The 26,590-nt window shown below is 40.3% G+C and overlaps 1 protein-coding gene across 1 annotated transcript; it reads left to right on the forward strand.

The window, feature by feature from the left end:
- The first annotated feature begins 2,752 nt into the window (after positions 1-2,752).
- Positions 2,753-12,171, forward strand: RNF7 (ring finger protein 7). Its single transcript, XM_007947530.2, has 3 exons — positions 2,753-2,927; positions 9,081-9,128; positions 12,053-12,171. The coding sequence occupies exons 1-3, from the start codon at positions 2,753-2,755 to the stop codon at positions 12,169-12,171; spliced, it is 342 nt and encodes a 113-aa protein (XP_007945721.1).
- Positions 12,172-26,590: the final 14,419 nt, after the last annotated feature.

Here is a 26,590-nt window from a genome sequence, read left to right on the forward strand (position 1 = left end):
ATTATTGCCTTTTATTATCAGTATCTTTATTATAAATCCAATCTTTGACCATCTGTGTGTAAACATCTGAGAATGATAACATCAGCAAATTAAGTGCTACAACATAATATGTAGGTACATTTTACTAAGGATCAGATGTACAAAAAAAAACAGTCAAAAGTGTGGTTCAGTGTAACTTGTTTGCATCCTAAGTTGAGGACTGCCTTTATAAAAGAGATTAAACAAGCAAGGGAGCAAGTAGAGATCGAGGAAGAGAGATGCCAAGCCACATAAACATCATCCAGGGGAGGAAGCTCAAAAAGACAAGGACCTTCCTCCAGAGCAAACGGAGATCCTCACCATAGAGCTGGCACCCTATATTCCAACTTCTAGCCTCCTAAACTGTGAGCAAATAAAGTTCTGTTTGTTAAATCCCCCAGTGGCTGCAATGATGGGCTCAAGCATAGCAAGGATATGAGGATGGTGCAGAACCAGGCAGTGTTTCATTCTGTTGTACGTGGGGTCTCTATGAGGCAGAGCCAACATGATGACACCTAATAACAACAAAGCCACCTAGTTGACATATTTCTGTTACAACCAAAACACCAAACCAAACTCACTGCTGTCGAGTGGGATCCGACACATAGCGAACCCTCCTTGGGTTTTCAAGGTGGTATCACACAGAAGTACATCACCCAACCTTCCTTCCAGTAGCTGGTGGGTTGGTTTGAACCATCAGCCTTCTGGTTAGCAGTCAAATGCCTTACGCACTGCACCACTAGATAACTAAGATAGGTGGGAAATCTGAGGCTCTAACTCAGCTCCTTTATCTTTAAAATGGAGATTTGTTTAATTTCCTTGGGAAAACATAAGAATTTCAAACAGTTAACATGCTTGGCTGCTAGTCAAAAGATTGGTGGTTCTAGTGCACCCAGAAGGAACTCTGGTGGTGCAGAAAGAAGACGGGGCAATCTATAAAGTAAATCTATAAAGATTTACTGCCTGGGAAACCCAATGGGGGTCACTATAAGTCAGAATCCACTCAATGGCAGTGGGTTTCTTAGTCCACCCAGAGGTGCCTCAGAAGAAAGGTGTGCAGGTGCTGATCTACTTCCAAAAAATCAGCCATTGAAAACTCTACTGAGCAAATTTCTTATTTGAGGTCACTACGAGTTGGAATTGATGAGATGGTAATTGCTTTTTGGTTTTAGAAGTAGAATGACCCTGGTTTCAAAACTATCACCATCACATGATAGCAATGTGATCTTTAAGTCACTTCACTTCCCTGGATCTCATAGCCCCTACATATAAAAGGAGGAAGTTAGAGTACATTTAATGTTCTCAAGGTGTGGTCCAGGGTCTCTGAGATCCTTTCAGAGGGCCAACAAGTCAAAAACAATTTGCATAATAATATTCAGGTACAGTTTCCCTCTCAGGAGCTTTGGTAGCATAGTGCCCAAGGCACTTGACTGCTAACCAGAAGCCTGGAGGTTCAAACCCACCAGCCACTCCTCATTAGGAAGGCTGGGCAATCTACTTCCGTAGTCATACTGAATTGACAGTACGTAGCATAGTGGCTAAGACACTTGCCTGCTAACCAGACGGCTGGCGGTTCAAACCCACCAGCCACTCCTCGGAAGGAAGGTTGGGCAATCTACTTCCGTAGTGATACTGCCTCGGAAACCCAAGGAGGGGTCGCTATGAGTCGGGGCCGACTCGACGGCACATAACAACAACAACAACAACAACAACACAACATTTCCCTCTCATTTTTCTCATGAATGCTGTTTGGTGCCATCTAGTTGATTCCAACTCATAGCAACCCAGTGTAAAGGAGCTCGGGTGACACTCTGGTTAAGGCATTGGGCTGCTAACCAAAAGGTAGGTGGTTTGAACACACCAGCACTCCACGATGAGGCATGTAAAGATTTTCAACCTTGAAAACCCAATGGGGTCACTATGGGTCAGAATTAACTCATAGCAGTGGGTTTGGTTTTGTAACAGAGTAAAACTGCCTCAGGGTACTCTTGGCTGTAATCTAAGGGGCAAGTCTTTCTCCTGTGGAGCCTGCGGGAACCAACAATCTTTTGGTTAACAGCCCAAGGGCCTAAGTTTTCAAAAAGCTACATGGTTTATGTCATTGCTTTAATAGTATCTTGTAGTGGATTTATTACTGTTATTTTTTAATGAATTACTGGGGCAATCTACTTCCGTAGTGATGTTGTTGTTGTTGTTACGTGCCATCGAGTCACCCCGACTCATAGTGACCCCTCCTTGGGTTTCCGAGGCAGTATCACTACCGAAGTAGATTGCCCAACCATTTTTCAGATACCGGCGGGGATAAAGTGGTGATAAAGACATGGTTACTGCTTTGATGAAGTTTATATCTGGAGGCAAATAAATTAACAAGACAAATTTTTTTAAGTGGTAAGTTTAATGAAGACTTTAGCAAGGCACGTGGTTCCCGCACAGTTTGCGCGACTCATGTGATAAGTTTAACACCGAAGAAGTGTTGCCAGATTTCAATCACGAGTTGCTCCGGAGACTTCCGGGCTGCCGGAGTAACCGGAGGAGACTGAGGCCTCGCCCTGGCGCCGACGTATATTACGTCACCAGACCGCGCCAACCAATCGCTGGTGGCCCCGATCGGAGGCACCGAGGTAGCCCGCGGCCGGCCGGTGGCGCTGTGGCCTGTGGGGCGGCCCCAGGGAGCCGCCATAGCTGCCCTCCTCCCCCGGCCCAACGTCTCCGCCGCCGGCTCCACGCCGCCGCCATGGCCGACGTGGAAGACGGCGAGGAGCCTGGCGTCCTATCGTCTCACTCCGGGAGCGCAGGCTCCAAGTCCGGGGGCGACAAAATGTTCTCGCTCAAAAAATGGAACGCGGTGGCCATGTGGAGCTGGGACGTAGAGTGCGATACGTGCGCCATCTGCAGGGTCCAGGTGATGGGTAAGCGCTGCACGAGAGACCGGGCCGCGCTGCGGCCTCCGCGGGCTGGCTCCGGGAGGGGGCGGGGCGGGCCCGAGGCCTCGGTAAGACCTCTGCCGGCTGGGCGGGGGTCACCCTGCTCCGGCACCGTGCGTCCAGGACCCCGCCCGTGCGGCCGCTAGTTTGAGGGTTGTGGCCTCCGCCTCTGGGGCCGCCGGGTAGTTCAACAGGCTCCAGCAGCGAGAATGGGGTTAGGGGCTCGTATTTTAGTGAGGGAGATGGGCAGCAAGCAAGTAGGAGAGTCAACAAAGGTAATTTCAGGTGGTGGTTCTTAGTAGCAGTAGGGTCGATTCTGATTTAGGCGACACTATGTGTGCAGAGTCGACCTGCTCTGTAGGTTTTTCAAGGTTGTGACCGTTTGGAAGCAGATCGCCAGGTCTTTCTTTCAAGGCGCCTTAGAATAGGTTTGACTCGCCAACCTTTAGGCTTGTTGTCGAGGACCAAGAAAATTAAATGGATGATTTAATGGGAGCTGGGACGAACCACCTCGCGTTGTGTGTCCAGCCCCATCTCTAAAAGTAAAACCAGAAAGGGATTAACGTAAAGGTCTTTATTCAGAACTTTGATCGTTTTGGTCACACACCAGAGTGATTCTAGAGTCATCTTCCACAGATGACTACTCTTGAGAAGCGCAGGAAGGAAAAGCGTCCCCAACCATTGCACGTTAGTGCGAATTAGGTGGCACTTGTTTGGCTTGAAGAGAATACAGTGAAGTTGAAGAATGTTTAAGTTTTGTGGGAATTGAAGAATGTAAGTCCGTTATTCAGGGACAGTTCTTATACTCCACATAAATGCATCTCGGGTAGATGGCAAACTAGATCCCAACCCTCCCCTTCGCCGCCCTCCCTCCTGCAATCGTAGAATGCCATTTCCTAGAGTGTGCCATATCCAAGTTCCTGGAGTAGAGTACCCTGCACTGAGTGATGACTGGAGAATCCTCTTTTACATACCTTTTTCTGTGACATTTTGTATAAAAATATTGAATCGACTGAAACATTTCAGACCACCTTAATCCAGTTATGTTTTATGTGGTTTCAGTTTTAAGATCTCAGACCACCTTGAAACAAAGATGCTGTTTAAATGCAAGTTATGTTTTTAAGTAGGGCGTTTAAAATTACTGTCATAGCATCTTTTAGGGAGCTCTGGTAGCATAGTGGCTAAGACACTTGCCTGCTAACCAGACGGCTGGCGGTTCAAACCCACCAGCCACTCCTCGGAAGGAAGGTTGGGCAATCCTACTTCCGTAGTGATACTGCCTCGGTAACCCAAGGAGGGGTCGCTATGAGTCAGGTTTGACTCGACGGCAAACAACAACAACAACAACAAAGCATATTTAAGAGGAGCTCTGAACATAATGGTTAAAGCATTTGGCGGCTAACCAGAAGGTCGGCGGTTCTAACCACACAGCTGCTCCACGGGAGAAAGATGAGGCATTCTGCTTCTGTAAAGATAGCCTCGGAAACTGTCTGTGGTCGTTCTGTTCAGTCCTGTAGGGTCTCTGTGAGTCTGAATCGTCTGCATGGCAGTTTAGCATTTTAAAAGTTTCTTCAGGGTAGGTGAAAAAATCTGAGGTTTCTATGGTTTGAAAACTCATGGCTTATACTGAAAATGAGAGAATTGGAAAAAATAGCTTAAAGAAAATTTCTTTTCCTTAAAAAAAAAGGTCATAAGATCATATTTAAAATATCTAATTGCTGTACAATGAAAACATCACACCAGAATAAATGAGGGAAAGACATCTTTCATTTGCAAAGCATGACAGTGAGAAAATAAACATACTCAATCACAAATTAGCTCTTAGAGCCGGTTAACAAAAAGTTACCAGAATCAAGAGAATTCTCAATTTATGCTCATTAGTATGCTCTCTTGTTTTTTCACTAATAAAAAGTTTGTCTCAAAAAGAATTTACAGCAGTGAGATTCAAAATATTTTTTACTTTTGAAAGAACTTGATTTTAGACACTGTGTATTAGATTTAAAGGCATCTAGTTCAGTTGCTAGTAAACTCCTCCCATACACACACACATACACACCCCTTACTTAAAAACGAGAATCATGATTTCTAGTTTGTGTGACATTTTTAACTAATCCAAGCAATTTATTCATCTCGTCTTTTCTAGGACAAGCTTTGTTAAAAATTTTATCCTGTATGTTTCTGTTACTGTAAAAAGAATTTATCTCTAAACTATGCTTTTCTTAAGTTTCTCCATTATGTTTTTTACTATTACTGTTTTTAAAAATAGTAAATGGAAATGGAGAAACTTAAAATAATCAAATTTTGTGACAGATTTTACTGATTTATAGAGTAGGTCAAAGTATGGGTTATAAATGGCTCAAATTCATCATTTAACTTTCTAATTATAGTAAGTATTCTGTAGAATTAATGTTGCAGATTTACAACAGCTGTGCTTTGGGTTCAGCAAAGTATTCTGGACTAAACCTTTGTATTTTGTTTATGAGGTGTTAATATCCATTTAGTGGACAAGTGACCCCAGAAAGAACTTTTAAAGACTTCCTGATCCTTACCAACAGTCATACTAAGAAGTGTTGCTGTTATGTACTCCTTAGAAATGTTCTGCTTTAGATATTAGAAATATTAAAAGAAAAAAAAATTATCTGAAACTAGGAATTTTTGTAGATTTGGTTTAATTTTTTTACAATAAATCTACATCAAAGCTACAAGCATAATCCAGAGATTTTTAGATTCTGAAACAAAATCCCGCTTAATCCCATTTCTTTGCTATTTGGAATTTATTTCAGATATCTAAATGATATATTTTTGACGCCTTGGTACAAAATTTGCCTATTACTCTGTTGTGATGCGGGTAACACTGTTGCTTGGTTTCCACTGTCTGACTTCATCCTGAAAGCATATGGCACAGTGAGCAAATGCTGATGAGGAAGAGAGGAGTAAGTTTACTGGTATAGCTACGTTATGAAAAGCTGGAGTAACCCTTCGTGGCTGTATGTTAATATAGGCATTTTACTTAACTTTTGGGAGTCTTGTTTTCCTAACTTGTAAAAGGCAGTTGAGATCACCAAAGTTTCCCTTTATAGTTCTAAAATTCTCAAATTCTGTGATAACACAGAATCAGAGCCAGATATAGGTAGCATTTCTTCACTCTTTATCACAATCCTTATGTTCTTGTCTGCCTCCCCATTTGCTGGTGAGCCACGGTCACTTTGTTGTCCCCAGTGTATAACTAACTCCTTTCACAGCATCGTCGTCGTTATGTGCCATCGAATCAGACCCGACTCATAGTGACCCCTCCTTGGGTTGCGGAGGCAGTATCACTATGGAAGTAGATTGCCCCATCTTCCAAGGAGTGGCTGGTGGGTTTGAACCGCCAGCATTCTGGTTAGCAGTCAAGTGCCTTAGGCACTATGCTGCCAGAACTCCCGCCTTTCACAGCATAGATGGTCAGTGATTGTGGAATTGAAGAAAGCCTTGAGAGGCAGTAATTGTTTTTATCCACAGTGAAGAGGCCAGAGTGGTGGCGTTTTCTTAAGGGTGGTAAGAGCAAGGAGAGGAGCAAGGAAATGAGCATAAGCCAGTGTAATAAGAGATGCAGGTTTCAACTCCATGCGTTTCCATTTTTGCAGAATTTTTCTCCTATTTATGTTTAAAACTACTCTCTTCTGTGATTTCAACTTCCTTTTACCCCTTTGATTCCTCTTCCACCCAGTGATGATCCATGTTATTGGTCCATCATCAGCAAATTGTACCCTAGATTGGATTTTTTAAAATATTCTTGTTGGTGAGAATAAACACTGCAAAACATACACCAATTCAGCTATTTCTACATGTATAATTCAGTGACATTGACTGTATTGTTGGGTTATGCAACCACTCATTCTCTTTTTCTGAGTTGTTCTTCCCCCATTAACATAAACACACTGCCCCCAAGGTTCCTATCTAATCTTTCAAGTTGCTTTTGTCACTTTGATCTCATATGGATAGCTCTTAAAAGAGCATAATGCTCAGGATATTTTTTTTTTTTTTTAAATCACACTATTGAGTCATTTCTACTCGTAATGACTTAGTAGATTGCCTCATCTTCCTTCTGTAGAGCATCTGGTGGGTTTGAACTGCTGACCTTGGGGTTATGCCTTACCCACAATGCCACCAGAGCTCCTTAAGCTTAACTGTTGTTTGATATTAGAAAGACTCCAGGGGATATTTTTAAGATCATCTCAGGGCTATAGTTTCAGAGATTCACCCAATCCCCTTGGCTCCAGAAAGTCTGGAGTCCATGAGAAGTTCAAATTCTGTTCAAAATTTTTCCCCTTTTGACCTTCTGTGGAATCTTTGACCAGAATGTTCAGTAATGGTACCCAGGCACCATCCAGTTATTTTGGTTTCATGACAAAGGAGGCAGTTGTTCGTTAGCCATACTTGCCCAGATTGATTTTGAAAACTTTTACTTTACCCTTGGGTTCTCGTTTCTAATACTTACTTTGTCATTGTCAAGTAGATGCTGTGGCTCGGGCTTAACTATAAAGAGAGCATTTTCTTTAAAAGAAAATAAAGATGACTCAAACCAAACCAGACTCGCTGCCGTCAAGTTGATTCTGACTCATAGCAACCACCATAGGGTTTCCAAGTCTGTCGATCTTTACGGAAGTAGATTGCCTCATCTTTCTTCCATGGGTTTTAACCACTGTACCACCAGAGCTCTTTATTGAGTACCTAGTATCTCTTATCTAATAAAATTCTTACAGATTTGTATCATTCCCACTTAATATATAAATACCTCATAGTATTATCCCCATTTTACAAGTGAGGAAATTGAGGCTCATCTGAACTTCATAACTGGTCCAGGGCCATACAGCTGGTAAATAGCTATGAGATAGGATTTGGCTTAAAATCTCTCTGGCTCCAAAACCTCTATCCCTTCTATACCTCACTGCTTTTTCACTAGTCTTAATTTAGATGACCACCAGTCTTAACCGTTTGGAAGCATACCAGGGTAGTTTATTTTAAAGGAACTCATAAGTGTCTTTGGAAAGAAAATAAGAAGTTTCTTTGTAATCTAAGTTAGTTAGGTTTGTAACCTAACTTTGTACCTAAGTATCAATGACTCAAGAAAATTTGCTTGGAAAAAACTTTAATTGAAAAGAATTTAATTTTTATATAGGTTAATACAGGCACATAAAAAAATACATATATAAAAAGGTACCCAGTGAAAACTGCCATTTCATCCTCTCCTAGATAGATGTTATTGTTTGTTTCTTGGATATCCTCCCAGAGTTTATGTATGTATGTATGAGTAATTACAAATACATACATACATAGAGGGTGCAAGCAAGCAAGCGAGCCAGCTCTGGTGGGTAAGGGATTTGGCTGCTAACCAGAAGTTCATTGGTTCAAACCCACCAGCTGCTCTGCAGAAGGAAGATGAGGCAATCTACTTCCATAAAGATTTAGAACCTTGGAAACTCAGTGGGGATCGCTGTGAGTCAGAAATGACTCAATGGCAGTGGACATAGATAGTTAGACAGACAGACCAAACCAAAACCAAACTCACTGCGTGGAGTCAATTTGACTCATAGCGACCCCTCCTTAGGTTTCTAAGGCAGTATCTCTACAGAAGTAGATTGCCCAATCTTCCTTCCGAGGATTGGCTGATGGGTTTGAACTTCCAGCCTTCTGGTTAGCAGTCATATTGCCTTGGGCACTATGCCACCAGAGCTCCAAGATAGACAGGTAGAAGTAGATACATGATTTATTTAAAAAGAATATATTGAAAACAAACTACCTCTAAGATTGATCTATGTGGGTATGCCCAGCAAGCTTAGAATAACTTCTTTTAGGGGTAGAGTATGGCATATTTTTCACTAGTGGTTACATCCACTGTCAGGTCATCTTTTCATCAGAGCTTGTAAAAATAGAGGGTCGGTAACCATTGTGAAATTGCTCCTGGTCATAAGTAATTTGTGAAGTGCCTTGTACTTTAGTCATCTTTAAATAGTTACATTCAGATGAGAAATTAATAGTATGAGTCTTTTATCTTCATCTCTAACCCTTAGGGCTTTTATTTGACTTTGATGTGTCTGGGTTTTAAAAATTGCCTTCTGATCATCAGAATGAGAATTGCTATTTGTTTACTTTTAGATGCCTGTCTTAGATGTCAAGCTGAAAACAAACAAGAGGATTGTGTTGGTATGTTGTAATTTCACTCTGTTGTTTTTTCAACTGAAGGTTTTCTCTCAGTGGGGATGTTTGAATTTGCAGTTAAGATTGACTTTATCAATACACAAAAATAAACTGTAAAGTAGTGGTCCATTATTAATATAAAATGTGATGGTTCTCAAAAGGCCTTTGTGGAATGAATCTGTAAGTCATTTTATTGCCTGTAATTAAGAAGAATGGGTTATATATTCCAGACATGATCATAGTACATATTTTGGTAATCAAAAAAGAAATAGCTGTGTTCTGATGCAAAAATTATAAAACAAGAAATTTGCCAAAACATCACTTGAATTGTGGCTATTTTATAAGTCAGTTGAGTAGGCTTTTATTCTTATAAAACATTCTTGTTTTCAATACCCTTTTAAAGTATAGTATTTAATTTTTCAACTAAGGTAGAAGAAATCTTCAGTATCAGTTATTTTGTTTGGAATATGGTTTGTGTATAAAGATCTATTAAATTTTCTTGTAGTCTGAGACTACAAAATCTGTCTTAGCCTAATTTTAATTGATTCAAAGATCTTTAAGTTCTAGTCCTTGCAGTGATCACTTCTGAATTGTCACAAGTGTTTAAAGGTTTCCATAGAGTGAAAAGTTAACTTTGTGCATTGTGTTTGCATGGTTTACACACAGTGTCTTCATGATGATTTATGCAGTTTTGATCAAATTCTATTTCTTCCTCCTTAAACACTTGGAATCTCTTCTCCTTGATTCCTACCCCATGCAGTTAATTTTCCTAAGAAGTATGTTTTTGTCTCTTTTTCCCCTATTTCATTTAATCTTGGTCTTTGTCATACAGCTCAATTGGTCAAGCAAGGGAAGAAATCAAGGTTGAGATTTTATACCAGATTGTCCGTGAATTCCCTTGATTTCGGTTTTTTTCTTATACTGTTTGTTCGGAGTATATTAATTTGGAAATTGGGAGGAGCAGAGCAGATTTCTTTGATCACAAGGGAGTTCTCTCTCTAGCCAGCCACTTTGAATGGCTATTGCTTGTAGATGATTTAACATTAATTTACCACTTCTAGAGAACAGCTCGGGAGCTCTGGTAGTATAGTGCCTAAGGCACTTGACTGCTAACCAGAAGGCTGGCGGTTCAAACCCACCAGCCACTCCTCAGAAGGAAGATGGGGCAATCTACTTCCATGTGATATTGCCTCGGAAACCCAAGGCGGGTTCGCTATGAGTCGGGTCTGACTCGATGGCACATAACAACAACAACAACAAGAGAACAGCTCAGTAGGTAGAGGTACAGCTGATAATGTTTAGGAGAGTAATTATCTATCAGTTATAGCCTGCTATGAAAGAGAAACATTTAAAACTCATTATATCTTGGTAAATAAAAGTTGGGAGGACATTTTCTAATAAAGCCCCAAAGAACTCCAAGCTCAGTAGATGACTGAGAAGGCCTAGCATCTAAGAATGACTCAAATCCTTTAAGCCCTTAACTTTAGGAAGACAGCATGTGGAGCTGTGTAGAAACCTGGGGCCACCACATCACCCACAGATTTTTGAATGAAAAGTCTTCCAAACACAGTGACTTATCATAACTTCTACATGTAAGTTTCTATGTGTTGCTTTATAAATAGAAATTATTTTGACTCACTAACCATCTAAGTAATATATCAGACAGTTTGGCTGAAAGCAAAGAATACCAGAAAGATGTTTACTTGTGTTTTATTGATTATGCAAAAGCATTTGACTGTGTGGATCATAACAAATTATGGATAACATTGAGAAAAATGGGAATTCCAGAACACTTGATTGTGCTCATCAGGAACCTGTACATAGATCAGGAGGCTGTCATTCGAACAGAACAAGGGGACACTGCATGGTTTAAAATCTGGAAGGGTGTGTGTCAGGGTTGTATCCTTTCACCATACTTATTCAATCTATATGCTGAACAAATAATCCAAGAAGCTGGACTATATGTAGAAGAACGTGGCATCAGGATTGGAGGAAGAGTCATTAACAACCTGAGATACAGAGATGAGACAGCTTTGCTTGCTGAAAGGATGACTTGAAGCACCTTACTGATGAAGATTAACGACTACAGTCTGTAGTATGGATTACATTTCAACATAAAACAAAAATCCTCACAACTGGACCAATAAGCAGCCTCATGATAAATGGAGAAATGATTGAAGTGGCCAAAGATTTCATATTACTTGGTTCCACAATCAACACTCATGGGATCAACAGTCAAAACATCAGACGATGTATTGCACTGGGCATATCTGCTGCAAAAGATCTTTCAAGTGCTGAAGAGCAAAGATGTCTCCTTGAAGACTAAGGTGCGCCTAACCCAAGCCATGGTATTTTCATTTGCTTCGTAGGCTTGTGAGAGCTGGACAGTGAACAAGGAAGACCCAAGAAGAGTTGATGCTTTTGAGTTGTGGTGTTGGCAGAGAATTCTGAAAGTACCATGGACTGCCAAAGGAATGAACAAAGCTGTCCTGGAAGAGGTGCTGCCGCAGTGTTCCTTAGAAGTGAGAATGGCCAGACTTTGTCTGACCTATTTTGGTCATGTCAGAAGGGACTGTTCCCTGAAGAAGGATATCATGCTTGGTAAAGTGGAGGGTCAACAAAAAAGGGGAAGGCCCTCAATGAGATGGATTGATAAAGTGGCTGCCACAGTGAGCTCAGGTATAGCAAGGATTGTGAGGCTGGCACGGGACAGGACAGTGTTTTGTTCTGTTGCACATGGGGTCATTGTAAGTCAGAGCTGACTTGACGGCACTGAACAACAACAACAATCATCTTAGTAGTTCAGTCAGTAGAAAGCTGATGTTATTATTCATAAAATCTATAATAGAAAATAGCATAGCTGTAATTTTGAGTTTAATACTGAATTTGAATTAAAATATGTAATGTTAACTACTCTTTTTTTCTTTCAGTGGTCTGGGGAGAATGTAATCATTCCTTCCACAACTGCTGCATGTCCCTGTGGGTGAAACAGAACAATCGCTGCCCCCTCTGCCAGCAGGACTGGGTGGTCCAAAGAATCGGCAAATGAGAGTGGATGAAAGCTTTCCTAGTGTGGTTGTTTGGAGCCCTGGTAGATCTTGTTATCAAGTGCCCTACAAAGGCTTCAGTGGATTAATTCATTAAGTAGGAAGAGATGGATCTGTGTCCTTTGGCACTCATCAAAGGCATGGTTTAGCATTTTTTCAATTTTATTTTCAGAAACTCTTTACAATTAAGATAATTTATTAAAGATGGTCTTTCCTACCTCTGTAGTGTACATCACACACGCTGCTTAGAAAGTGCTGTACAAGAGGAGAGAACTACAATTGAATGACCTTTATTATTTACCTATTGATACCCAAGAGTCTGCAGAAGCAGTTCCATTCAGAGAACTTTTTGCATGCTTATAGTGGATTGGATTTTTTTTTTTAAGAGAATGTAATAGTAATTAATAAAATATAGTTTGAGAGCCAACTCCTACCCTTATCTGTTTTTGATATTTATTTTCTGTTGCAAGGGAGGACATAATTCATGAAATCTTTGTTGTAAAGATAAGTTAGAACATACACCAGTGAACAGGGTAAATAAAATTTAACCTTCAGGCATACAGGAGTTTGATTGTCTTTTAGGTTGTTTTCTATCTTTGACTCATCAAAAAATTCTGGATCTGAAGTCACCTAACTATTAAATCATTGAGTGGTAAATGGCATACATGTTTTCAAGTTCTAGTAAGATTATGTTGTAATTCAGCTGTGTTTTAGGTGGAGGTCAATGAGGGGAAATGTTTACTGTACCATTGGTTCAAAAAGTTTATTATATCACATGATGTTTTAATAAATGCTTTATTCTGTTTATTGAACTTGTCATCATTGCTGTTTTATGTACAACTTTAAACTGAAGTTAATAAACTAATTTGTCAAATGAATGTTTCATTTAATAGATTTTAAAGTTTATTACCTGGAAAAATAAGCATAGGAAAATGCTTTAGTTTTATCAAACTCCTCCACATTTAGGGAGGTTATTTTGTAACAATTTATGGACCACAAGTTTATTTTTAATTCTCCAAAGAAAGCTCATGATAGAGGATACTGTTCTGAATTTCAAAAACAAAACCTTAATATCTTTACCATTCACATCTGCAGATTCAGAGTTTGCCATTCTGAATCCTTTTTATTGTTGAACAGTGATTTATTTGGTCGGAAAAAAGCAAACCAAACTCACTGCCTTAGAGTCGGTTTCCACTCCTAGCAACCCCTCCTTGGGTTTCCAAGGCAGTATCTCTATGAAAGTAGGTTGCCCCATCTTCTTTCCAAGAGTGGCTGGTGGGTTTGAACTGGCAGCCTTCTGGTTGACAATTAAATGCTATTTATTTGGTAGGAGACTTGATTTTTTTAAAATTGTGATTTGGGTGAAAGTTTACAGAGCAAATTCATTTTCCATTCAGCAATTCATATACATTTTGTTTCATGACATTGATTGCATCCTCGTATGTAATAGCTGTCTTCCCAGTTTGTTCCTGTGGTTACCTTTTCCCTGTGCCCTTCTTTCCTATGCATTCCTGCCTCCCTACCTCTCTCCCTGTGCAAATGCTGCCTTTCTCATGTCCCACGGTTGATTGTTCTTCTAAGGAGTGTGCGTACCTCGTGTAAGTGGTTCATCTTACAGGCCTATCCATTGTCTGGCTGGAAGCCATGGGAGTGAGTTTAATCCCAGGCCCAAAGGGTGATAAGGGGCCATAGTCTCAGTTTTGCCAGGCTCTATCAGACCAGTAAGCCTGGTCTTTATGATTCTGAGTTTTTTTCCACATTTTTTCCCACTCTACCCAAGATCTCCTATTTTGATCTCTTTTCAAGTGGTTGACAGTGGTAGGCAGGCACCATCTAGTTCTGCTTGTCGTATAGGCTGAAGTCCACATGGTCTACTAGTCCCTTGGACTGTTTCCATGTGTCTTTGGTTTTCTTCCATCTTTGCTCTGGATGAGGAGTGACCAATTGTTGCATCTTAGATGGCTGCTTGCAAGCTTTTAAGACCCCCAGTCACTACTAACCAAAGTAGGGTTAGAATGTTTTTGTTAATACGTTACACCAATTGAGCTTGATGTCCCCAGTGACCATGGGCCAGAACCCATGGCCCCAGCGACTCACTCCCTCAAGGTGTTTGGCTCTGGCTAAGAAGTTAGAACTCTGCCCCATTAGCTCTATTACATATATGGACATTGTTAGAGTACCTACAAATATGTATGTAGAAATATATCTGAAACACAGTCCTGCATAGATTCCCTTTTACCTAGACATACTTGATCATGTAGCCACCATAGATAAATGTTATTAATAACACAGTATTGTGTATGTAAAACTGTTTACCTTTGTTATCTGTACCTCTTGTACACCTCTCCTTGTCTTTCTCTTAGTGTTATCGTGCTGGTCCTTTGCTTTTGGTGTATTTCCTTCCCTTCACCTAAATCAATCTCTTAGCGATCTAGCAATTTTCCCTCTCCTCTCCTCCCATCCCTCATAACAAGAAAAGAAAGTTTCCTTCGTGTGTAAACCTTTCCTTGACTTTTAACATTAGTGGATTCATGCAATATTTGTCCTTCTGTGATTGACTTTACTCATCATAATGTCCTCCAAATTCATTCTGAATCCTTTTTAATCTAAGGAATGTGGATGCAAAAAAATGTTAAATGTAAGACTTACATATATTTTCATCATGACAATCAGATTTATCTGGAAATTTTTGCTTTATTGTATTTTTTCACAATTTCCCTACTGAAAAAACTAATTTTAAAATGCAAGTATGTGTGATCGTTTGAATGTGTTTATTACTGTACAGTGAACTATTTTAGCAGCTTTCTGTTTGACCTTTTTCAAAGGTTGTGCCCATAAAATGTGAAACAAAAGTTTGGCTTTGCAGTGAAGAGGAAAATATTAAGTGTTGAGTTACTTTGGTCAGTATGACAGTATGTAAATGAAATGTGGAGGATGGTCGGAATAAGTTGATTTCCCACACAACAAAGCCCCAGCCCTACCACTTAACAAAGCTCTGTTTATATTCTACATCAGCATCTGAGGATAGAAGAGGAGGAGGGATGGAGACAAAGCAACACTGATCCTACCCATCCTGGGATGATACCAGCTCATCTGCATGGTCCTCTGAACGTTCAGTACGTGCTGACTCATCAGAGCGTGCTGTGACTATTTAATTCTGGGTTCTGAGGCAAAAGTTCATGATTGAATGGGATTTTCATTCCATTTGATTAAATATGCCGAATTTTAGTTTATTAGTGTTTGGGGAACGATCAGTCACGTTTAGTAAATTTTCCATCTATACAAGTTGCATTCTTGTATTACAGCTAACAACAAAATTGGTAAATCTGATCCTATCAGACCCTCTGCTTTTTATAAAAAATATATATGTACCCTTTACTGGGGAATTCATAGGTATCTCTCCTATATACATAATGTACATAATTATAAAAAATTTATGATTTGGTTGTATTTCAATATTTAAATGCTTGGGCATGATTACATAAGAAGACTGATGTAGGCTGATACTTATGTATGTATGTGTGATCACTGTATGGACAGCAACAGCCTGTGATACAGTGACTCATGAGCATTCCCATTAAAAGACATCCCCTCCCCCTTTACTAATCATGCTTAGTAAAGTACTGAAGGAAACAATGTACAGTCTCTTGATTTACATGTTAGTTGCATATTTGGAAAACAATTAACTAATGCATAGTACAGATTAAATTTCGTGGTTGGCTAAAGACTGCTTAGTGTTTACATGTATAAAGAAGTTAGGTTCTAGACTCAGAAAATGAAACATGAAATTTCAACTACATGAATTTGAGAGTCATGCAGGATGCCAGTGTTTCATCATGTGGTTCCATCTCATGTTGTTATGTGCCGTCGAGTCGGACTCGACTCATAGTGACCCCTCCTTGGGTTTCCGAGGCAGTATCACTACAGAAGTAGATTTCCCAACCTTCCTTCTGAGGAGTGGCTGGTGAGCTTGAACCGTCAGCCTTCTGGTTAGCAGTCAGGTGCCTTAGGCACTATGCTACCAGAGCTCCCTCTGTCTCATAGGTTGCAAGACTAACTACCCTGGCCCTGTCCACTAAGCTCCAGTGGTGGCATCGATCTTCTTGCCATCTAAAACAAGTTTTACATTGCCAAAACATCCCCTTGGATGCTACTGGCTTCTTTGGGAGAACTTGTCTAAGGGCTTGTACAGACAACTACCGTATACATTTCACTTGCCTCAGTCTCCCAGAAATATCCTAAGATGATGACATAAAATAACTTCTTTGGAATGTATAAAGGGTTCAGGTGTTTAAATGGCTGCTATTTAAAAAAAAAAAAAGTCCATAGAACCACGTCTTCCTGATCGGTGTGCTCCTCTGGAGAGGTGTAAGCACCTCTGGTATTTAATACCCAGTGCACACGAGGAGTTGATGAATATTCACTTGGGCAAAGGCTCCTAGGCCTGAAGAATACAAGTTCAAAATTGCTTGATTTTACTGAAGCTAATGTAGAAGCCTTTGTTGTTGTTGTTATGTGCCGTCGAGTCGGCCCCGACTCATAGCGACCCCTCCTTGGGTTTCCGAGGCAGTATCACTACGGAAGTAGGATTGCCCAACCTTCCTTCCGAGGAGTGGCTGGTGGGTTTGAACCGCCAGCCGTCTGGTTAGCAGGCAAGTGTCTTAGCCACTATGCTACCAGAGAAGCCTTTAGGATCAGAAAAAAAATTTTTTGAATGTTCCTTTTGAAGTTGAATAAACATCTGGTAAGGAAGATAACCAAGAAAAAAATACTCTGCTGCTTTTTAAGTTTACTTTGGGTAATGAGCATTATATACTCTGAACTGAAAATTAGGAAAGACCAGTTTTTACTTTTGTAAAAACCCAACCAAAGCCACTGCTGTCAAGTCAATTCTGACATATAAGTAGAACTGCCCATAGGGTTTCCAAGGCTGTAACCTTTATGGGAACAGACTGCCACATCTTTCTTACGTAGAGTCGCTGCTGGGGTTGAACTGCTCATCCTTTGGTTAGCAGCTGAGTGCTTTAAACACTGCACCACCAGGGCTCTTTTTGTAAACCCTTGTTTAAAAGACTATTTAAAGAAAAATTTTACTATATGTGTTGCACATATATCCATGAATGCAGCTGGGCATACAGGGGACAAAGTTATGAAAATGTCTTAGTCACACCCAAACACCTGGAGTGAATGAGTCACTGGGATGGAAGCTCAGGACCGTAGTCTCAGGGGACACTACAGTCAATGGGCATAAAAAGACAATGTTCAATATCCTACTTCGGTGAGTAACCACCCGGGTCTTAGAACCTTGTGAGCGTGGAAGTTCCTCTTTTGCTATCTTCATTATTCAGTTTCAGCCGTGGTTGGGTTTGTTCAACAAAATATGTCTTACAGAAGGACTTCCTTTGCATTTTGATATTCTTACTTAGCCTAGTGGTAAGAGCTGAGACTCTATAACCAGGATGCCTGGGCCTGAATCCCAGCTTTACCACTTACTTTGTGTGACTTGGGGCAAGTTACTTAACCTTTCCATACTTCAGTTACGTTGTTTTGAGGATTGAGGACTAAGTAGGTTAATACACATAAAACTCTAGTGAATGGTCCGTGCTACTGTTAATGTTTCATTTTAGTCATTTTTGAAGTTCCTTTAATAGAAGTGTTGCTTTCAAAATAATGTAATTTTCGTTATGGGACAACACACTCTTAAATGTTCTCAATACAAATTTATAAGAAAATGAATTTTGAACATGTTTATATTGTAGCACTGTAAGCCTATGTGAAAGATGGTAATGAGGCTTTAATGATCTACCTGTTACATTTTTCTAATCATTCAGTCAACACAATTTCCAAATTTCATATTAAGAAAGGTTTTGTAACCCAGGGAAGATGTGAAAAGAATGCTGCTTCTCCTCCTCAAGAGCAAAGAAGAATGAAGAAAACCAAAGATGGAAAGAATTAGTCCTAGCAACTGGTACACCATGCCATCCACAGCCTGTATGACTAGGAGACCAGAAGAACTAGATGGTGCCCGGCTCCACTGTCAACCACTCAGAGGGGGATCTATGTAGGAGACCCTTGATAGAGTGGGAGAACAATGTGGAACAAAACTCAAAAGCATTTGGGAAGAAAAAAAAAGGAGACCAGGTTTGCTGATCTGATAAAGCCTGGTGGAACCACTGAGACTAGGGCCATTAGATGCCCTTCGGGTCTGGAATTGAACCCAGACCTGTGGCTTCCAGCCAAACAAAAGACAGGCATGTGACCTGAACATTTACCTGTGGTAGATACACTCCTTGGAGAGATCAATCATGGGAGAATAGAAGGGCTGTTTATGCACAGGGAGACAGCTCAGGGGGCAGGAGTGCATGGAGGGATGGACATGGGGAAGAGGTAATTATAAGGAGGAAGTGGGAGGGGAGCTGTTGCATTGGGGTAAATTGTAGTCAATGTCATGAGACAAAGTGTATGTGAACTGCTGTATGGAAAGTGAATTTGCTCTGTAAACTTTCACCCAAATCACAATTAAAAAAAAAAAAAAAGTCCTGGGGGAAATTACCCAGATCCTTGAAAAAAAAGAAAAAGAATGCTGCTGCATTCAGGGGATTGCAACTAATGTCACGAAGCAAAAAATGTATAAATTGTTGAATGGAGCGCTAATTTGCTCTGTAAACTTTTGCTCAAATCACAATTTGAAAAAGGAAAGAAGAAAAGATTTTATGAAAAAAGATTTTGTGAAAATTGAGCACACATTTTCATTTTAGGTTTTCCATTTTGATAGAAATGTTTCATGGGAATGTTGCACATAAATATACAGGGATAAATGTTTTTAACCACTTGATTTTGGTGCTGTCCATATAGTTTAGAAAACTAATCTTTTGTAACAATCCTCATTTCCCTCTTTCATAGTCTTTCAGAATAGGAGGAAGCCTTACAGTCAACCTGCTTCTTTCTGTTGCCTATGTACTTGGTAAACCTGAGTTAATAGAAGAATAAAGCCTCCTGTTCCTAGAGGGGGTGGCAAGTAAACACTGCCTCTGGGTGAGTGTAGTGTCAGTGGAGCACAGGAACAAGACTGAAATTTTGGAGTCAATCATCCTGGGTCAGAATCTTGGCTCCATCATTTACTAGCTGTGTGTTCTAGCGCAAAATCCTTCAGTTCGCTGTGTCTGTTTCCTCAACTAAAATGAGAATAACAATATTCTCTATGTTATAGAGCTGTTACGAAGATTAATATGTGTTAGCCGCCTACAACAGTGCCTTGAAACGTAAGCATTCAATAAACACTAGCCATTCTTTTAGCTCACTGTTGCCAGTGCTTATCTCTTTGCCTTAATTTTAGAAATGATCCTTAAAAAAGGGGTAGGTATATTGTTCACAGTGATGTTTTTTGTAAGAATTACTGTATTTATGGGCAGCCACTACCTGTAAAGAGTTTCCAATATAAGATTTTGGGAAAGAGGCTTTCAATTGTTTTTAATTTGTTTACCACCCCAACACATCTGAGAAACATTCCCATCAGCAACAATGGGCTCTTTCACGGTGGTTCCCAAAGAAGTGTGTGCATGTGAGCATGTATGTGCATGGATTTAGCAACAAGGCAGGAGTAGAGTTCAAAAATGCTAATTTTCTAAACAGATGAAGATCTGTTTATTTTTTAAACTATCCCAGCACAAACAAAATGCTCAAATCCATTTGTAATTTATTCTAATCTCCAAGAAAATATCTAACTACTATTTAAATCTGTTAATTTTTAACAATAAACTTAATAAATTTAAATATTAGTGGTGTAGTGCCTAAGGTATTTGACTGCTAACCAGAAGGCTGGCAGTTCAAACCCACCAGCCGCTCCTCGGAAGGAAGATTGGGCAACTGTGATGGTTAAGTTTGTGTGTCAACTTGGCTGGACCTGGTTGAGTGGCTGGGCAGTTGGATGTAGTATTCCCCATGATGAGACTGGTAATCAAGTCCATGGTGGAAGCTACTGTGAGCAGCTGAGTAGCTGCCTTTGGGTATATGGTCTGCTTCCCATATATAAGAAACAGCTTTGGGAATGATCTCTAGCTTATGGCATGCTTGAACCTTGCATGTAGCTGTGTCGTTGTTCAGCAGCCTGCCATGCTTTGCTGACCTTGGGACTTACAATAGACTTGAATTAATGGCCTGCCATGTGGTTTGGTAACAGCATGACTGCGCCCTTTTACTTGTCAGCCTTGGGCTTGCCAGTCTCAGCAGCCAGTAGCTACCTGAGTGAAGAGAAGCCTCCAGCTTCAGTGGGCCGGTAGCAGGAGGCAGAGCTGAAGCCCAAGGTTGAGGTGCTTTCACCCAGCCCCTAGAGCCTGGCACTTTGAACTCAGACTTAAAGCCTCCAAACTGTAAGAGAATAAACTCCTGTTTGTTAAAGCCATCCCATTTGTGGTATATTCCTGTTAGAGCGGCACTAGGTAATCAGAACAACAACCTACTTCCATAGAGATATTGCCTCAGAAACCCAAGGAGGGGTCACTATGAGTCTGATCCTACTTGATGTCAGTGAGTTTCGTTTGGTTTTGGTTTATTTAAATTTGTTGGGATTTATATTAGAAAATACAACTCTGTTATTTTTACCAAGATTTTAGTATAAAAAATTCCCAGAATTCTTATCAGACCACCCAGGGTGTGACTTTTTAAGTCTGAGAAATGCATACTCTAGAAAAACCTTTTCATGGCAGATTCACGTAATTTGCACGATGATTCTTAGACCTTAATTGTAAATTCACTTCTATTATACTAACTCCAGCTCTATTGTACTCTAAGATTCTTCTGTTATATATTTATAATAAAAACGTATTATTTATTGCTGGCTCACGGGGTCGCAGGAGCTGGTGAATCTCAAAATCTGCAGGTCAGACAGCAGGCTGCTGGCTTGCATCTCGAGAACCAAGAAGTCGGAGGATGATGAATCAGATGCAGGATTGAGAAAGGGAGAACTTTGCCAGAATATCCACATATATTGGATGCAGGCCACACCCCTAAGGAAACTCCCCTTTCAACTGACTGGCTGTTCATGTCAGAACACAAAATGGAGGATGATTTTATACTCTCTGCCAAACCACTGAGATTCAGTGGCCTAGCCAAGATGACACACAGCCTTAACCATCACACTTCCCCAAATTCTGAAACCTCTTCAGGGCCCTCTGATACTCACAGCGACAAGTTTGTGTAGTAGTCAATAACTTTCAAAGTACTCCCAAGGAGGGGCGGTAGTGATTCCGTGGTAGAATTCTTACCTTGCATGTGGGAGCTCTGATTCCCAGCCAGTGTGCCTGAGGCTCAGCCACCACCATGTCAGTGGAGGCTTGTGTGTGGCTATGATGCTGAACAGGTTTCAACAGGGCTTCCAGACTAAGACCAAGATGGACTAAGAAGAAAGGCCTGGAAATCTACTTCCAAAAATCAGCCAGTGAAAACCCTAGAGGTCACAATGGTCCAAACTGCAGCTGATCATGGGGATACTGAGGACTGGGCAGTGTCTTGCTCTGCTGTGCACAACTCATCATGGTGCTGGACCAGGCAGCATTCCCTTCCACTGTGGTATCACCATGAGCTAGGAGCCAATTCAACAACAGCTAAGTAACAGCAAACAACCACAATATTATCTTGCAGCTGCTTCTATCAATTTGGACTAGCTTTGTGACTTGTTATCCGCCAAAAGACTGTGGCAGAAGTGATGGGTTATCTCCAGAATCCAGATCTCAGAGAACTTCCAGCTCCCTTCTTCACTATTTTGGAAAGCTGCCCTAAGGCCATTATGTCCTGAGGAAGCCTGGGAAGAAGGACCATGGAGAGAAAGGCTCAGTCAGACATCCCAACTCTCCCACCTGAGCTCAGCTGTCTGCTCAATTGCTGAACAGAGTCACAAGAGGGAGCCCAGGTGAGACCAGCAAAGAACTGCCTGATCAAGGCACAGAGTCATGAGAAATAATAAATCATTATTTTAGACTACTAAGTTTTGTGTGCTTTATAATGCAGCAATCTAATGTATTACATATTTTAGTTGGCTTATTGTCTGTGTCAATAAAATATAACTTCCATAAAAACAGGGATTTTTATTCTAGGCTGTACCTCAGAACAGTGCCTGACAGAATAGTTAACTTGTTTCAGATATATATATCTGAAACTATATATATAAAGTAAATGGCTTTAACAAACATAAATTTATTCTCTCCTAGTTTAGGAAGCTAGAAGTCCAAATTCAGGGTGCCAGATCTAGGGGAAGGCTTTTCCTCTTTGTCAGCTCTGGTGGAAGGTCCTTGTCTCCTTTCAACATCTGGGAGATCCTTGGAGACCTCATGTGTATTGGCATCAATCTTCCCATGGGTCTAGGAGGTTCTCAGTACAGGGACACTAGGGCCAAAGGACATACTCTGCTTCCAGTTCTTTCTTGGTGGTAGCCAGGTCCCACTAATCTCTGGTCATTTGTTTCATCTCTTTTTATATCTCAAAAGAGATTGACTCAAGATACAACCTAATCCTGTATATTGTATACTGCCTCATTAAGATAACTACCCCTAATCCTGTCTCATTAACATCATAAAGGTTAGGATTTACAACACATAGAATAATTAACATCAGATCACAAAATGGAGGATAGTTACAGAATACTTAGAGTCATGGCCTAGCCAAGTTGACACATATTTGAGGGGGATACAATTCAATCCATAACAGTCCCTAAAATATATTTGGGATGAATGAATGGAAAAATCAAAGACATGTCTGGAGACTTTTGTATGGATTTCAGTTGATATGACCTAGTACTCAGTTCTACCTTTATGAATTCTAAGGCCCTTTTATACATCAAAGTCATTTCTTGCCTTGTAATATCAGGTGAAAACTTGATCGGGTATGAGGTATGAATTTGATGTTGCATTCTATTTAGCATAACATGTGTCAGAGTCCAGCTTTCTATTATGGCCCTTCCTATAGTTGGGCAATCTACTTCCATAGTGATACTGCTTCGGAAACCCAAGGAGGGGTCGCTATGAGTCAGATCCGACTCCACGGCAGTGGTTGCATTTTGTTTGCATATACATAGAGCTAAGGCTTCCATCCCATCTACTGTTATCAAGTGACCTGGATGTTACTACTTTTTATTAAACTTGGTGATGTTTGTGTACTTAGTTGTTGTCATCAAGTTGCTTCTGACTCTTGATGACCCCATGTGTGCTGAATGGAATTACTCCATAGGGTTTGTAAGGCTGTAACCTATTAAAAGCAGATTGCCAGGCCTGTCTTCTGAGGCACCCCTGGATGGTTTGAACTACCAACCTTTCAGCTAGTAGTTGAGAACTTAACTATTTGCATCACCTAGGGACTCTTTATAAGGAGCTCTGGTGGCACAGTGCCTATGGTATTTCACTGCTAACCAGAAGGTTGGCAGTTCAAACTCACCAGCCACTCCTCAGAAAGAAGGTTGGACAATCTACTTCCATAGTGATACCACCTTGGAAACCCAAGGAGGGGTCACTATGAGTCAGATCCAACTCTGCGGCAGTGAGTTAGGGGTGTTTGTGTGTGTGTATGTGTATTTTTTTTTTTTTTAAATATAATTACTCCCACCACACCAGTGGACATTTAGCTGGGGTCTGCATGCTTAATTTGTTAATTCTTCCTTTTAATTCTTTATTCTCTCAACTCTCAATTATTTTTATTCTCTGCTAATGTGAAAAAGTTTTTTTTTTTAAAGCAGACTTAGCAAAATCTGTAGCAAATACTTAATTCTTCCCCATTCCAGAATATAATGTCTTTTATGTTCTACTAAAAATAACTTAGACTTTCCTCTTCTTATTCCATTCCTCATCATAACCACAAGACCTTCTTCCAGATAGTCAGTCAATTTGCACAGTTCCCTCACATATCAAATATATGTTTCATGAAATTTATTCTACTTCTTGTTTGTTAACAATGTGTTGTTTGGTCTTCTCTGATAATCTTGTAGTCTTCTTTAATAAAACCTCTTACTTTCTGGAGGATTGTTAATGGAGTTTAAAAATCTCATTGTGTGAACCAAACAGTTCATTTTCTTTTGTATATTTGCCATACTTCATTTGCAAATTGAATCTTTATCAGGAAGCATTTTCTACTCTCTACAAATATACCAATTACTTAATGTTCTCTCTTAGCTTCTACCAGGTCCTTCTTTAAGATCCATCTGTTATGGATGCATACTTTGTGATGAATAAATTAATGAATATTCACTGCAAATACCTTTTTTCAATAGCATAAATGGAGAGTATACACATAGATCTCACCAGCTGGAATACACAGGTATCAACTTGACTACATGTGTGGAAAGAGATGATGGAGAAACTCAATATCATCAGTCAAAACAAGATCAGGGACCATCTCCAGAACAGACCATTGGTTGGTCATATTGTTACCCAAAGGTGGGCTTAAGCCCAAAGCAATGTAGAATCAATTCAGGCACATGAGAGAAGAGAAAAGAAAGAGTTTGCTCACTTATGCATAAGTAGCAATGGACACTTTCAGGATATTCTAAAAGTCCACCTGCCCCTGTAGGTAAATACAAAGCGTTTATATGTTGAGCTAAAATTTATGGTCATGTACACACATTCCATTTCCCAAGGATGCAATCCCTTGATCCATGAAAAAAGGACAAGACGGGCTGCTTAGTTATGACTATAAAATGTTATCTTTAGTTCTGGAGGGCATCAACACAAGATGAGTCCTGTTTTTCTCAAGGCTGACCTTCCTGGAATATCTCAGGCTACATTCTTGGCATCTTTTGGTCTGTGCCTCTGGGTCTTAATGCTCTTTCTTGAGGATATTTTGTACGTTAGGTCATCAATATGTAAGTTCAAGTTGAAGCTAAAGAAAATTAATATAAGTCCATGAGAACCAAAGTACAACCTTGAGTATCCCACCTGAATTTAGAGACCATCTCAAGAATAGATTTGAGGTTCCAGTAAGATGCCGGAATAGGCAGAAAGACTGCACAGACCCTGTTTAACAAAGAAAAGGGGAACAAATTAACACTGATACAGAAGATAATCCTGGACCCCTGAGCCTTGAAGGGAAGGATATAGATGTGGACTAAACTCCAACTAGCAGAAGAATTTGCATGAAAACACCAAAAAAGGAGACATACGGAGCTGCGGTCTGGCAGCGATCCTGACAGCAGAGACGGCTTGGATATTGCTGAATGGTGTTAGGACCTAAGGATTAACCTAAAAATCAGCACTGCTAGCCAGGGACTGCACGGAGGACCACTCTGGTGGCTGGGGAATAAAAGAGAAGCAGTGAAGAGGAAGGCAGGCTGAGCTGTGGACTTTTGTCTGTCCGGAGGGCGCAGACATTTTGAATGCTTACAAGCGGCTTGACCATTTTGGATATTTAAAGCAACAGCATTCTCCCAGATTCCAAGGACTTAAGAATAGACTCCACTTGCTGGGAACTCCAAGGACATTCCAGACCCAGACGACTGGAAAGGGTCTACTTTTCAGCTTTTTTTCTTTTCCCTATTCCTGGTTGCAATTTTTTTTCTTTCTCATGGTTGACCCTCTTCCTTGTTTTTCTTTTTGCATTTTTCCCATTTTTTTCTTAATTATTCCCCTTCTCTACCTTTTTTCTTATTGCCCTCTTCCCAGATATTGCAGGGGTTTTTTTGTTTGTTTGTTTGTTTTTTCCTTTTCCTTTTTTTTCTTTTTGGTTACTGTTCCTGTATGATTACATGGTGTATTTTTTGTCCATTTGCTTTTACTTTTTTGATGGCTATTCAATTGTTATTTTTGTCTAACTGAGTGGAAGACAGCAACAGTCCCCATATGACAGAACTACACCCAAACTCATGCAGCTTCACTTACTGAGTGAGAGCCACCACTTCCTTCTCCACCAACGGGCCAATGATAAACAACCACTAAGAAGATCCTGACTCACCCTTAGCTGCTCTTCACAAACAGTTAACAGAGATCTAAATACAACAACACCATGATGTGTTGGAGACAAGAGACCATCACAGTCCACACAAAGAAGCAAGATAAAGCAGGAGAAACAAGAGACCAGGATACAGACCCTGAGGAAGAAGCGGCATTGGAACTCTCTGATAAGGAATTCAAAAGAATTATCTTTAGGTATCTTCAAAGGATTGAGAGTCAGACCAAGGAAAACACAGAGAAAATCCTAGAAGAATTTTGGAAGAAAATACAAGAACAGAATGACAAAATAATGAAAAATTAGAAATGATTCTAAACTTACAGATAGAAATCCAGAAGATTAATAATAAATTGTCAGAAATAGACAACACATTGAAAGGGCAAAGGAGTAGAATTGAGGCAATGGAAGACAGAATTAATGAGATTGAAGACAAATACCTGAATACTTCTTTGGAAAGGGATCAATCAGAAAAAAGATCAAAACAAAATGAAGAAA

This window comes from Orycteropus afer, unplaced genomic scaffold, assembly GCF_000298275.1.
Source record: "Orycteropus afer afer isolate SDZICR_OR568_19922 unplaced genomic scaffold, OryAfe1.0 scaffold00188, whole genome shotgun sequence".
Lineage (NCBI taxonomy): Eukaryota > Metazoa > Chordata > Mammalia > Tubulidentata > Orycteropodidae > Orycteropus > Orycteropus afer.